This window comes from Strix uralensis, chromosome 1, assembly GCF_047716275.1.
Source record: "Strix uralensis isolate ZFMK-TIS-50842 chromosome 1, bStrUra1, whole genome shotgun sequence".
Classification (NCBI taxonomy): Eukaryota; Metazoa; Chordata; class Aves; order Strigiformes; family Strigidae; genus Strix; species Strix uralensis.
Genome location: NC_133972.1, coordinates 123,299,394 through 123,312,047, shown reverse-complemented (window position 1 = coordinate 123,312,047; position 12,654 = coordinate 123,299,394). Strand labels below are relative to the sequence as shown.

General features: G+C 39.5%; 1 protein-coding gene across 6 annotated transcripts in view; it reads left to right on the top strand.

The window, feature by feature from the left end:
* Positions 1-12,654, top strand: part of TMEM241 (transmembrane protein 241) — a 61,351-nt gene that overhangs the window by 1,349 nt on the left and 47,348 nt on the right. For all 6 annotated transcript variants that reach the window (XR_012630296.1, XR_012630294.1, XR_012630299.1 and 3 more), the window contains exons 2-5: positions 1,059-1,105; positions 3,637-3,714; positions 8,106-8,187; positions 12,050-12,127. Coding sequence is in view for 3 of the 6 variants with exons in the window: in XM_074879564.1 (XP_074735665.1) it covers positions 1,059-1,105; positions 3,637-3,714; positions 8,106-8,187; positions 12,050-12,127 (285 nt within the window). In the remaining 3 variants the exon portion in view is untranslated. The remainder of the gene's footprint in view (positions 1-1,058; positions 1,106-3,636; positions 3,715-8,105; positions 8,188-12,049; positions 12,128-12,654) is intronic.

The following is a 12,654-nucleotide window of genomic DNA, read 5'->3' as shown; positions in this document are numbered from 1 at the left end:
TGTAATAAAGTTAAAAATAACCAGAATATAGACGTTTCAGCTGTTGCAGGTGATTTGTAAATGCAAGTAAGAGTACGGACATGTGCAGGTGTATTGTCCTGATTTAAAACCCAGTTCAGACAAGTGTGTGTAACATGACCCACTGTGAATCAGCATGCCTTGTCTCTGTATATTGATGCCAGCTTCTTAGTGACATCCCCCACACCTAAAAACTGGACCGTGCAAAGTGCTCAACACTGTTTTCTCTCTGTTGAAAGCTTTCAGCTTCCCCTTCTGCCATTGACAGCTTCTGCTGGCTCCTGGAAGGAATGGCAGGTACCTTTCCTTTCCTCTGAGGAAGCTTCAGTCATTCTTCTCCTTTGTAGAAATAGTATTAATATACTTTATTATGGGAAGCTGTTAGATCCTGACATACACATCGAAAGGCATATGTATTTCTGCCTCATATTTGCATATATACATATACAGTGGGAAAAGACACTAGCATCCATATGTGCAGACCCTGCATAATAAAGCAGAGACACAGAGGCTTTGCTTTTTTCTCCCCATATACTACAACTCCAAAGGGCTTTATGGACTGCTTAATGTTTTACACAAAATGATGTGTGAACAGAATGTTAGGGCTGTAAGATGAGTTAATCATCAGGAGGCAATTACATTAAAATTATAGGTCTTGATTCTGCCAAAGGTTGCCTCTGTGGTATGATATGATTTTAATTGACAAGTGCTTGTGTCTTTTTGTTCCTGTTAATCCTTTTCCCATTCAGTGCAACGCATGGAGTGTGCTCAGAAAGTGAAAGAGCAGTTCAGAAGGTAGCCTCCTCTCCATCGTTCAGTGTGTCCACTCATGTACTTTAGTGCCTGCTACCTTCCACAGTGACTGGGACAGCATCCAGTAGTTCTGGCATGAGAAGTGAAATCACTGAAATCTTTTTCTGTCTTTTTGTTTTTCTTTATTTTGGTAGAAACTTTTTGTGTTTTGTTGCTCTCATGACTGTTTGTTAACGTTGTAACGCTGTAGGTGTTTGATGTCCGTTAATTTGGTATTTGTTTTCCAGTATGTCCTGTCTGTCCTGAAATTTACCTACCCTACCCTTTTTCAAGGGTAAGTACCATTTTAAGAAAACAGTTGTTTGAAAAATGACTTTAATCAGTAAATGTCTTGCTCTTCCATGCTGAAGCTAACTTTAGTACCTCGTCATTTCTGACTTTTGCTGTGTAGAGAACATACTTTGTGAGGCCTTAGTAAAGCATTCATTAATGTGTCTTGGTTAATTTTTAATATCATGATGATGATGTAATTAAGATATATAGACTCCGTAATTTCTCATTTTCCTGAAAGTCTTACACTTCAGCATAGAAAAGTAGCAAATGTAGTACAGCCTGTCTTCTTTGGAAATGACACTCATGGGTAATGTGCAGTTGTGGTGTATTCTTTCTCTAATGAAAACCAACCTTAAACCCATCTTCAGGCATGCAGAAATACCATGCTGCTTATTTTCATGCTTAGTCTTTGTTGCAAATCTGCATCACAGGTCACTATCATGTTTTAATGATGTAATGAGAAATTTAATGCTTTGTCAAGTATCCATATATACCGTCAGTGCTGTTAATAATTTGTGAGATATTTAGTGAAGATCTGGCTTCTCAGAGTGAAGACTTCCCCCATTTGTTCTTTTGAGATAATGGTAAAATCTGCAGGCACTGGAGATTTTTAATTCCTTTACTGCTGCTTAGCATGGCTTATATTTTTGCCTGACTTGCAGCCCCAGGACTACAATCAACTCTAGGAATAACTGCCTTGGGAAATCTCCATTTTCTTTGAGTGTACTTAGCTTTATTAAATATGCAACAAATACTTTCTTCAGATTTGATAGACATACATGGACTGTCTCTTGGACAAGGCTTTTATCATGTGGGGAAAGGGTTTTGAGTAATGTGTGTAAAATACAAGTGTGGTAAATCAACAGTAAAAAAGCATATTTCAGTGGCAAGCAACTGCCTTATGGTATCTGTGTTATCATAGTTATTTCTTTTTTCTATTATTTGGAAATGCATCTCAGCATTTTAATATTTTTCCATAAGTTTTGGGTTTTAAAAGTGACCTTTCCTTGAAAATTATTAAATGGCTGAGATGCGTTTTCATTTAGAGCTATGACAGATGAGCAGTTCATGCTGTTATTGTTCGTTGTCATTGGTTTTGTTCCCTATATAGTCTAAGACTATATTGCATAGTGCTAAGCATCTGAAACTGTTACTAACTTCAACTTCTGTCCTTAAAACCTGAGACAAGAGGAAATTCTTCACAATAAAGTTGATGGGAATTCATCACTGGCTTGGAATAGAGCATGGTCAAGCTTGCAGCAAATATCAGGGATACTTGGCTTTTAAGCTCTCATATGCTTCTCATCTAAAAAGGTGAAGTGAGCTGTGATAGTAGCGTTGAATAGTCATCATACCTATGTGGAGAATGAGCTTGCTCCTCTCTGACACTGTCCAACTGTATGTGATACTGCATAGAGTGAATATTGTTTATTTGTGTATGTCTGAGAGAGATTTCAAATAATTGCTTAAATGCATTGCAATGAATGGGAATAATAAATGAAACCACTTCTATACCTGTTACAGATGCTAATGTGATTTAAGACTGTAATACAGTATCTCTGTCTTAACTATGCTAGATGTTCAAGGATTTTCACCCAAGAATCATGAAACACCTCTCTGAAAACCACTAGCTTAAGGAAGAAGGAAGCTAATAACTTCAAGCTTGAAAAAAAACAGTGTGCATCACTACTCATTTGTAAGGCCTCACATAGTATTTCTATAATAGATTAGGGAATGCCTTTATGGTAGGATAAGTCATTAGACAGGTAGTCAATGCAGAATGTATGTAATTGTTATACACCTTTTCAGTGAGAAAACCGCACTATTGTGGTTTATATGCAAGGTTATCTGACTGTAAAGATGTTTTCTCTAGAGGCTCTGAATCATGCTTATGCAGCATAATGATGTTATTGTCGATGACACTTCACTTGGCGCTTGCTACGCAAGGTGTGTGTGGGGGAAAGCGGTTTGAATTCAAGGGAGTTTGTAATCTAAGCCTAGCATGAATAACCATGAGAAGTCATAGAGCTGATGTTTGAAGCTACTAGGACTACATGCGTCATCCTTAGGGCTTATTACTTCAGGTGAAATGAGACTTTGAATCCTGAAATCATGTTTATTTGTTCTAACAATAACAGTTTGTGTATGAAAAAATACTTGTCTCTTGCCACAAACTTTGCCTCACTTGCATCTTCAGATCATTTTGGCTGTAACATCACTATTATTATTGTAAACCTTGGGAAAAGATGATAACACGGGGATTCAGTAACATGACTAAGGTAATTGTGGTAGATTTACCAAACATTTAAAATGGGAGGTGAAAGCACCAGAATATTAGAAAATTTGGAGGAAATGAAGGCCCACAAAAATGAAAGATTCAAAGAGGAATAGTGGTATCCCTGGTAACCTAGAGAAACAATAGATAACTAGACTCATGGGTGTGCCATGAGAAATTCTGTGGGTTCTAAGGCCATACTCCACATGGTTAAAAAGGACAAACGATTCAGAGGTGCTGTTTTGTTTCTATTTCAGGTGGCAGACATTAGTGGGTGGACTTCTGCTTCATGTCTCCTGGAAGCTGGGCTGGGTGGAAATAAACTTGTGTTCAAGGTACTGTCGGGTTTTCAGTATCTGCTAAGTACTTATTTTCTGCAGCTGGGTTACAACATAGTTAAGTCGGTTGTGGAAGTTACTAATTTGCTAAAGTATAAGTCACGGTGTGTGTGTGTGTGGTCTGCTTTCCAGGTGTAGGAGAGATCTTGTGTTTTAGTCTAATAAATGTTCAATGACACACACTTCAACTGATTACTGATATAAAGTGGATGCAGTTTAACCTTGGTAAGACAATCAGAAAAGCATAGCCATTAGTGAAAACTGTAAGGATAACTTACCCAACCATCTGTCTACATCTCTTCCCTGGATTATTTTATAGTATTATAAGAGAAACCTTGGTAATGTTAGTTAAGAGCATTGACACCGCCTTCCCCAAAACCTCAGTGCAGTGAAGTCCACAAATGTGATCTGCCTTTTTCTCTAAGAGCTGTGTCCCATAAGTGGGAATAATTCACCCTTGCCTAACTCCAGCATTTATAACCGCACAGCAAGAGCAGCCATTGCAGTACAGGATTGGTAAAATAATCAAATTCCAAATTAAAAGGTGCTTTGTAGAAAAATATCATCTGCTTGAACTGAGTGTAACACCAACTCAGAAGAGTCATCCAGCATACTGTACTCTGCTCAGGTGGATCCATTCTGCGGTATGGCATGTGGCGTATCATTTTTATTTTGCAAAATGGTGTAGTTTAGAAGATGTGTGTGCACAGCAATTGTTGAATCTCTACCTCTGGAGATACTCAGAACTTTACTGGACAGTGACCCGAGTAATGTGACTTGACTCTGAAGCTTTGAGGGATTGGACTAGATGACTACCAGAGTTCCTTTCTAATGTAACTTTTTTTCAGTGATTCTGTATTAGCAAGTGAGAACTGATCAATTTTCCATTTGGGATTCAAACAGTCAGCTTGTAAATCTGAATCTCCTCATTTGGAATGAAATCCTGCGTGTATGTCAGAAGAACCAGGCTATGTTCTGTTTTCATGTCCATGAAAGTGTCTACATCACTGTTGAAATTTAAGTGGATTTGTAAATGGAAACACAATTTAACTTCCTATCTTTTATCTACAGTGTAGATAAAATGAGGAGATTGGTGTAAAAGCTGTCAGTAATATTGGTAGAGGCAGGATTAGGGTCCAAGCCGTGCTTTAGTGGCAGTTACTACTGATATATATGTTATTATAAAATGTATATTGTTTATGCAGATTCTGATTTCACAGAACAGTCTAAAGGAATACAGGCACCAGTAATGTCCTTTTCAGTTCAGCTTTTCATCACTAGATGATTAGTTTTGCTTTAAATCATGAAATTAAGGAGGTTGAATCGTTTTTTTTCCAGCTTGGAAAAGATATTTTCAGTGTTTCAAAACTTGAAAGACATTAAAGAAAATACTGGACAAGAACCATTTTCTGCTGTTGGAGAAGATGTTTTTATCTAAGAAAAGTTTTCATGAAAAATTAGTTCATGTTTTGATGATAGAGACTTCAGGCCACTAGATGTCAGCACACTATCGGAAAAGTGATTAAAATACATCTTGAGACACTTCATTAGTTTTAGCTAATACAGAATGCCTGTTCTAGAACAGACTGGATGAAATGACCAGAATTATTTGACATGTTAGCTATAATTCATCCAACTACTTAAGCATGAGTTTAAACCTATCTTTCTTCAGAAGAATTAGGCACATGCTTCAATGCTTTGCTGAACTGGACTTGTAGCATGTATCTCTTGTATTAAAAAAAAACCAAAACAAAACCATTCTCCCCCCCTACCCCAAACAAAAAGTTCCGCAACAAACATAATTTCTCAAAGCTTCTGTCTGCCACTTCCTCTCAAGCTCCTTCCCCCTCCAGAGGTGCTTTTTCTTAGTACTACCACTGGGACAAGGACATTTCCACCCCTTCCCTTACAGAATATTGGTCTCTGAATCTATCTGTTGGTTTGGGGGTGTTTTCTGTATGTGTAGGATGCTTAAGTAACACCATATCCAGTCCCCAGTCTTGTCACACTTTAAATAATAAATTGCCACCCATTCACTTGTTTATTTCCACAAAGTCTCAGTATTTCTCTCATGTGGACTGATCTCATAAATGCTTTCTGAGCCAGTTCAGGTTATCCCAAAGTGTCTCAGCAGAACTATTTTATTACATAAGAGATCACCCTTTGTCTAAAGTCTGGAATACTAGCTTCACAATAAAGACCAAATAGAAACATATTACTTAGAATAATTTCTCTTAGGTTTTGTGGATATCCTGATTTTCATCTGCCTACCCCTAGTACTCCCAGCTGTAAGGGACTCTGTCACCATCATTGTTGCTTCTAAAGGGTGGTGACTGTCTGCAAAACTTGTATCCAAAACAAGGGTGCTGTGAAGCATAGAGGGGTGTGTGTAGCATCTGCATAATGCTTCCAGCACTGCAATCTGTCACCCAGCTTCTGCCTAACCCTTGTAGGCACAGAAGTCCTATGTGGTCTGATTGGCCTTTCTTGTAATGCTGAATTTGCCCCGCAGCTAAGCAGCAGCTCAGAGCCTTGGTTAAACCAAAGCCCCAAAGTGTGGTGTAGGGGAAACTACTCATTGACTTTAGTGGGCTTTGGATCTAGCCTTATAACCACAAGCTAATCAGTTCCTGTTTTGCATGTACATCACTGCTTTCCTGTTTTTCATGTACATCACTGTATTGCCAACATAAGCTACTAATTGGTTTACATACAAGACAGATTGTTGGTGGTGACACATTGCATCAAACATCCATGCATTCTTTTTCAGTCCTGAAATTCCCACTTGGCAACATAAAATTCTACGCTTACATCATGGAAAAAGCATCTGAAGTCTTTTTCCATTGCACTTCACAGTATTGCATTGGAGATGAAGATATATTTGGGATTCCTAGAATTTAGTGGTGGGGAACATGAAAGAGTGTTATGTTCTAAACGAAAATTCAGTTTTCATTGTGTCTTCCCAGCCCTCCTTTCTTTTCTTCCCTCCCCTTTCTTCTTTTTGTTGCAGTTCCAACAGGGTGGGGATATTTTTGTTGGTGTCTGATGTGAACTTGTTGATAATGAGGTATGGCAGTTTTAAATCCTGGTCTTGGTGAAATTCCAGTTGAAGTCAATAACCTTAAAAGGAACAGTGTTTTTATAAAAAAATATGGTGACTACCCCAAAACCCAGAGCAAATATTTATGCCACTCAAAGGACCTAAAGATTACTCTGGTTTTGTTACCCTGGGCTTCTGATCAAGTACCTTAGAAAATTATGTATTAAAAAAAAGAGGAAATGTGTTGTTTAGGTTTTTTTCCTTGTCTGTGTTTACATGAATCTTTGGGTATGTTTTATCTTCATTCAGACTGTTCTGATTTCATCATTTGGTGGTCTGTTTTGCTTATGTTCCATGACGTGTGGTAGTGTAGCAGTACCTATAATTATGTGTTAAGTCTTACATGCTAGTTGGAAGTGTAATCCAAAATAAGGAACTACAAGCAGTTTGGCTGTGTTTTGAGAACCAGTATTATTCACTAACATTTTCTTGACTTTAGTTCAAAGCTTGGGAAGAATGGGGGTAGCAGCGTCTTCAGTCCTGGGAAGTCTTTGGGTCAAGCCTTTAGATCACTGCTACTCCTTTCCTCCCTTGCTCAAAATCTTACATTACTCTCTGTGAAATTTACCACCTACCTGATCCCTTTTTCCCTTTAAGTACTGAGATCAAAAAAGGAAAAATGCAAATTCTGAAGCCCTTTCTCAGAACTGAAACCTGACCCTACTGCAGTAACCATGGCTAAAAAAAAATCAGATCAATCTGTGATGACTTCATTCCTCCATTAGTTGTCAAACTGCCTCTAGGAGTTAGGCTTAGTCAAAGGAGTATCATTAGGAAATCTTAAGAGACAGGCTCCCACAGAGACAATCTGATCTTTAGGAACAATCTCTTTGTAAATCTGGCTGAGAAGTGAATGTGTGGGTGGGCAAGTGTGTTTGTACATAGTGAAAATGTGTGCTGTCTGTGCAAGTACTCCATTTTATGCCTTTGTCGGTTTTTCTTCTTTTTACAGCACATCAAGGAAATTAGTTGAAATTTCTCTCCCGTAAAAACCAATAGGAGTAATTGCTATGAAACGAACGATTTTGCAGGGAGAGGAGCCAGGGAAAGAGTAAAAGAAAGAAAATATATCCGCAGATAGCTCCTAGCTGGGATTAGATGAAATGATTAATTTCTGTCTCAGACTTCTTTACTACTTGGGAGAAATACTGAACAATCAGACAATGAATTTAATACACACACTGTTGAAATATATGTGTATGTATTATTGTATTCCTTGCAGGCAACTGTTGCTGACTGTATGTAAACAGAATGTGGTGAAGTAATGGGATTTTAATTGTTTTCACAGGTCTGAAATCCTGTCATGGCTTCCTGCTTCAGTACTGTTTGTTGGCATTATTTATGCTGGCTCTAGGGCCCTGTCTAGATTGGTAAGAAATGCACAGGTAGAAGTCAGTTCTTTATTACCTCTTCTTTATGAGCAAAGAACATTCCCTTCATACAAGGTGTTTAATGCTGTTCCTGGGTTGGGAACGAAGGGAGGGGGGATTTAAATAACACATACATTGTTAATGGTGCTAGAGCAGCAGTTCAATCCTACAAAGTGCAGAGCAGTATCAAAAACCACTTCTGTGACAGTGCAAAGCACTCAGCATCTCTCCAGAGGTCTCAGTGTTTTGCAGAACTCAGTGGTCTGAATTGTGCAAGGAGGGAAGAAGCTGAAGAAGTTGCTAGCTGTAACTTTGCGAAGTGCGCTGTGGGTTCTGTGGGAAATCCTTCCAGGAATAGGATGAAGACCATTTCAGTGAGAGGCTTTTGATGCTTTACAGGATTTGAAAAAATAAATTGAAAGTTGGAAAGAGATTATGGGAAGGGTTAGGTTAATCAGTTTTACGATTCATTTCACAGAATCACAGAATCATATAGGTTGGAAAAAGACCTTGAAGATCATCTAGTCCAACCATTAACCTAACACTGACTGTTCTTAACTACACCATATCCCTCAGCGCTATGTCAACACAACTCTGAAACACCTCCAGGGATGGGGACTCCACCACCTCCCTGGGCAGCCCATTCCAACGCCTAACAACCCGTTCTGTAAAGAAATGCTTCCTAATATCCAGTCTAAACCTTCCCTGGTCCAACTTGAGGCCATTACCTCTTGTCCTATCGCTTATTACTTGGTTAAAGAGACTCATCCCCATCTCTCTGCAACCTCCTTTCAGGTAGCTGTAGAGGGCGATGAGGTCTCCCCTCAGCCTCCTCTTCTCCAGACTAAACAACCCCAGTTCCCTCAGCCGCTCCTCGTATGACATGTGCTCCAGACCCTTCACCAGCTTCGTTGCCCTTCTTTGGACACGCTCGAGTAATTCAATGTCCTTTTTGTAGTGAGGGGCCCAAAACTGAACACAGTAATCGAGGTGCGGCCTCACCAGTGCCGAGTACAGGGGTAAGATCACTTCCCTGTCCCTGCTGGCCACGCTATTTCTGATACAAGCCAGGATACCATTGGCCTTCTTGGCCACCTGGGCACACTGCTCGCTCACAATCACACTATTTGAATCACAATAACCTACCAAATGTTTAGAGGATATCAAATCTGCTTTCATTAAAGTTGAATGCTTTATACTTAAATGATACAATCTTTCTTTAAAAAAAAAAAAAAAGCGGTGACATGAATTTAAAAACAGCAGTGTTTTACTGCTGTTACGCAGTCTGCAAGGCCAGATTTTGCACTAGTTCTTTTCTGCTTTCTGTCAATGCATCCTAATCTAATTCCAGAGCCAGCTCCTAAACCCCAAGAAAAGGGAAATTTTTTGACAAGATTCTGCTTGTAGTGGTCCCTCGAACATCCCAGTGGATAGGTAGGGCAGAAAAGGACGGGAGGTCTCTGTCCTCACAGACAAGGCTGGGAGCTTCACCTCAGACTCAGGTGACCTTTGGAAAGCACAGGCATGTGCTCAGAAGCCCCATGCCTCCAGATTAGCTCTGTTTTGGGGTGATTGCATTTACTTCCTTTTGAGTCCTTGTCAAAGCAAGTTGGGCTATTGGGCCTCCCTAGTGTAAACTGACTAAAGATCCTTAAGGAGAGCTCTGTCTGGAAACAGCAATAAAGCCTTGGTAGCAGCATCTTTGCTGCCTGCTCACCTGGAAGGTGGAGGAGGTATGAATCACATCCTCTCTGCTATTTATTCTTACTTCCTAGTCATCCTGTAAGTTACCTTGTTTCCCTTCTGTCCCTGCTCTGGTCATTCAAGAGCAAGATGCACTGGAGTGGCAGAGGGGCTATGAATGGTTTTGATTTGTATCCCAAACCTTTCTTAAGGAGCATCTCCCATTTCTGAATGTTTTTTTGTTGTACATGAATGGGGATTTAGAGGCCTAATTCTGTGGCCAGTTTAGGTGGAAAGACAAAAGGACAAGTAGTCTGAGACCATAGTTACTGTATAATGCCTTGTACTGGGGCTAAATTCAATTCTACATAGAAGCTTTACTTACAATAACTTTGTGTACAACAATTTTATGGCACGATGAGAAGGAAAATGAACTCTCCCAAACTTGTACCTGAATTGACTCACCTCAGCAGTATATTTTAATTAAGTGGGTTTATTCCTAAAGCAGAAATTACATGCACCTTTTTGATCAAAGCCAGGGAGACCAGCTTTCAAACGCTCCTGTATACTGGCAGGGCTACAGTCTTAATCTCTGTTTGTGCCTCTCCCTAGAGGTGCTGGCAGTCTCCCGTGCCCAGGAGTTTGGGGCTGGAGTTGGAGGAGGGCTGCTTAGCTCTGGACTGTGATGCATTAACAAAAGTATGCAAAGTGGAGAGGGGAGATTTGTACAGTCTATTCACCCTGCCTGCCCAACCAGTAAACCTTTCTTTTCGTAAGCATTAAGTCCACTCACAAATTTAAGAAACACATCAAAGACAGAAGACATATGGAGAAGGTTAACTGGGCTAGGCAAACTGGAGCCATTGTTGGCGCCAAAATACATTTGGAAGAGCCAAAAGCAGGGGGCGGAGGGAAAGACAAACCAAATAAATTGGCTTCACAAAAGGAAGTATGTAAATTCTTCTGTCAACTTTACTTGTGTATGGTTATTTCTTGTATTTCCTATTATTGTGTCAGGCTCAGAATGCTTGTGTTAGATACTTCTGGTTTTATGTTCTCAGTTGTCCCACAACAGGGTTGAGAATTGGTTTTCAGAATTGGTGAAGCTGGGGCTGACAACTTCATGCTGGTTGTGTTTGTGTGATTTTTCATTCCTTGCTAATTTAGAGGTGTTAAAAGTTATCTTGATGTAACTGCTGTGTTTATGGATCCACCCAAGTTGTCATTATGACTTAAAATGTTTAATTAGCGATGCTTATCCAGCTTTATGGGAATGAAAACAAAAATCCAGAAAATACAGATTTCTGAATACAAAGTCAAACTTATGAGATATTTGCTGCTTATATCACCTAATACTTAAAAGGCATGGACATCACTGAGAAATTAACTCATTCTCTACTAGTGAGATTTAAATACTATACAGAAGTGGGGAAATACTGCTTCCTAAAACTGTCTTAGTCTTTAGATTATCTTAATCAGAGCAGAGAATTGCTTCTGTTTCAACTGTCTGAGAGACCATGGATCTGATTTGGAGGAAGTATTATGAACCACTAATTCTGGTTGGGTTTGCCTGGGGCAATGGGTGTTTGATTCATTATTGTTATCATTGGGGTTTGTTTCTTAATGATTTCATGTTGGGATGGTGTCCAGCTACCTCACTGGGTATAATTTCAACATCACTTAAGTATGAACTATTACATTTCTACCCTAATTTTGGGCAGCTCTTCCTAGCAGTAACTGAAAGCAATCATCTAAAATCATCTCACCCATAATTCTGTTGCTAGGAGTCAGACTGTATTCTTAGTACCAGTAGACAGAGATGGAAAAACTAATGAGAACTGTTTACTGTGGAGGCTTCAGATACTTGAATAGAGGTGCAAAACTAGAGGCAGACACCTGAAGCAAATCTCACCAAGGTAGCTGTGTACAAACAAACCAACTGAGCACTTGAAAGTGGAAGAAGGAGCAAGCGGGGTCTGCATTTAAAGTTGCCTGTGCCATGTAATAGTGATTGGAATGGGTCTAAGTCCCTTTTAGGAAATGTGGCATAGGTTTACAGCTTAAAAACCAAAACAAACCCGCAAACGTGTGGGACAGCTGTCCCTAAGAGGAATGCCCCTTCCTATGTGTGTGACTGTTCTGGGTTGATTTGGGCGTTTTTGTTCTCTCCCAATGGCAGCCAATCCCAGTGTTCCTCACCGTGCACAACGCGGCAGAAGTTATAACCTGTGGGTTCCAGAAGTTTGTGCAGAAAGAGGTAATTGATCTATTAATTAACACATTCAGGGTACCTCCTGTGATATAATTGCCCTATAACAAGACACCTAATTTCTTTTAATATGGGCGTTAGTGCCATGTGCTTTTCTAGTCTTGCTGTGAAAGCTAGTCATTAATGAGACCCGGAGAGAGCTTTGCTGCTGACAAGTATCTATATTGATGTTTTCTTTTCCCCTTTAGTTGATGAAACACTGCAAATGTGTCTCAACAATTTGATCTGCATTTTTAAGACTAGCTTGGTCATGCTTTTCATTTTGAAAATTAATATCACCTCTCTTTCATGCCCCATGTAAGAATCTCATTGTTTGAGCTGGGAGGAGGGAGGACTGGGTCCTTAGATCTAACCAGTATAATATACCTAGTATTTGATGTATTGTATGATTATAGATAGATCTCATCTCCACATGAAATACAGGAAAACAGTGCACTTTTGGATTTGTTTTGAATGCTTGAGAATCTGTCCCAAGATCTGTCCCAAGATAAGTCAGTTTGTTTCTCACAAACTGC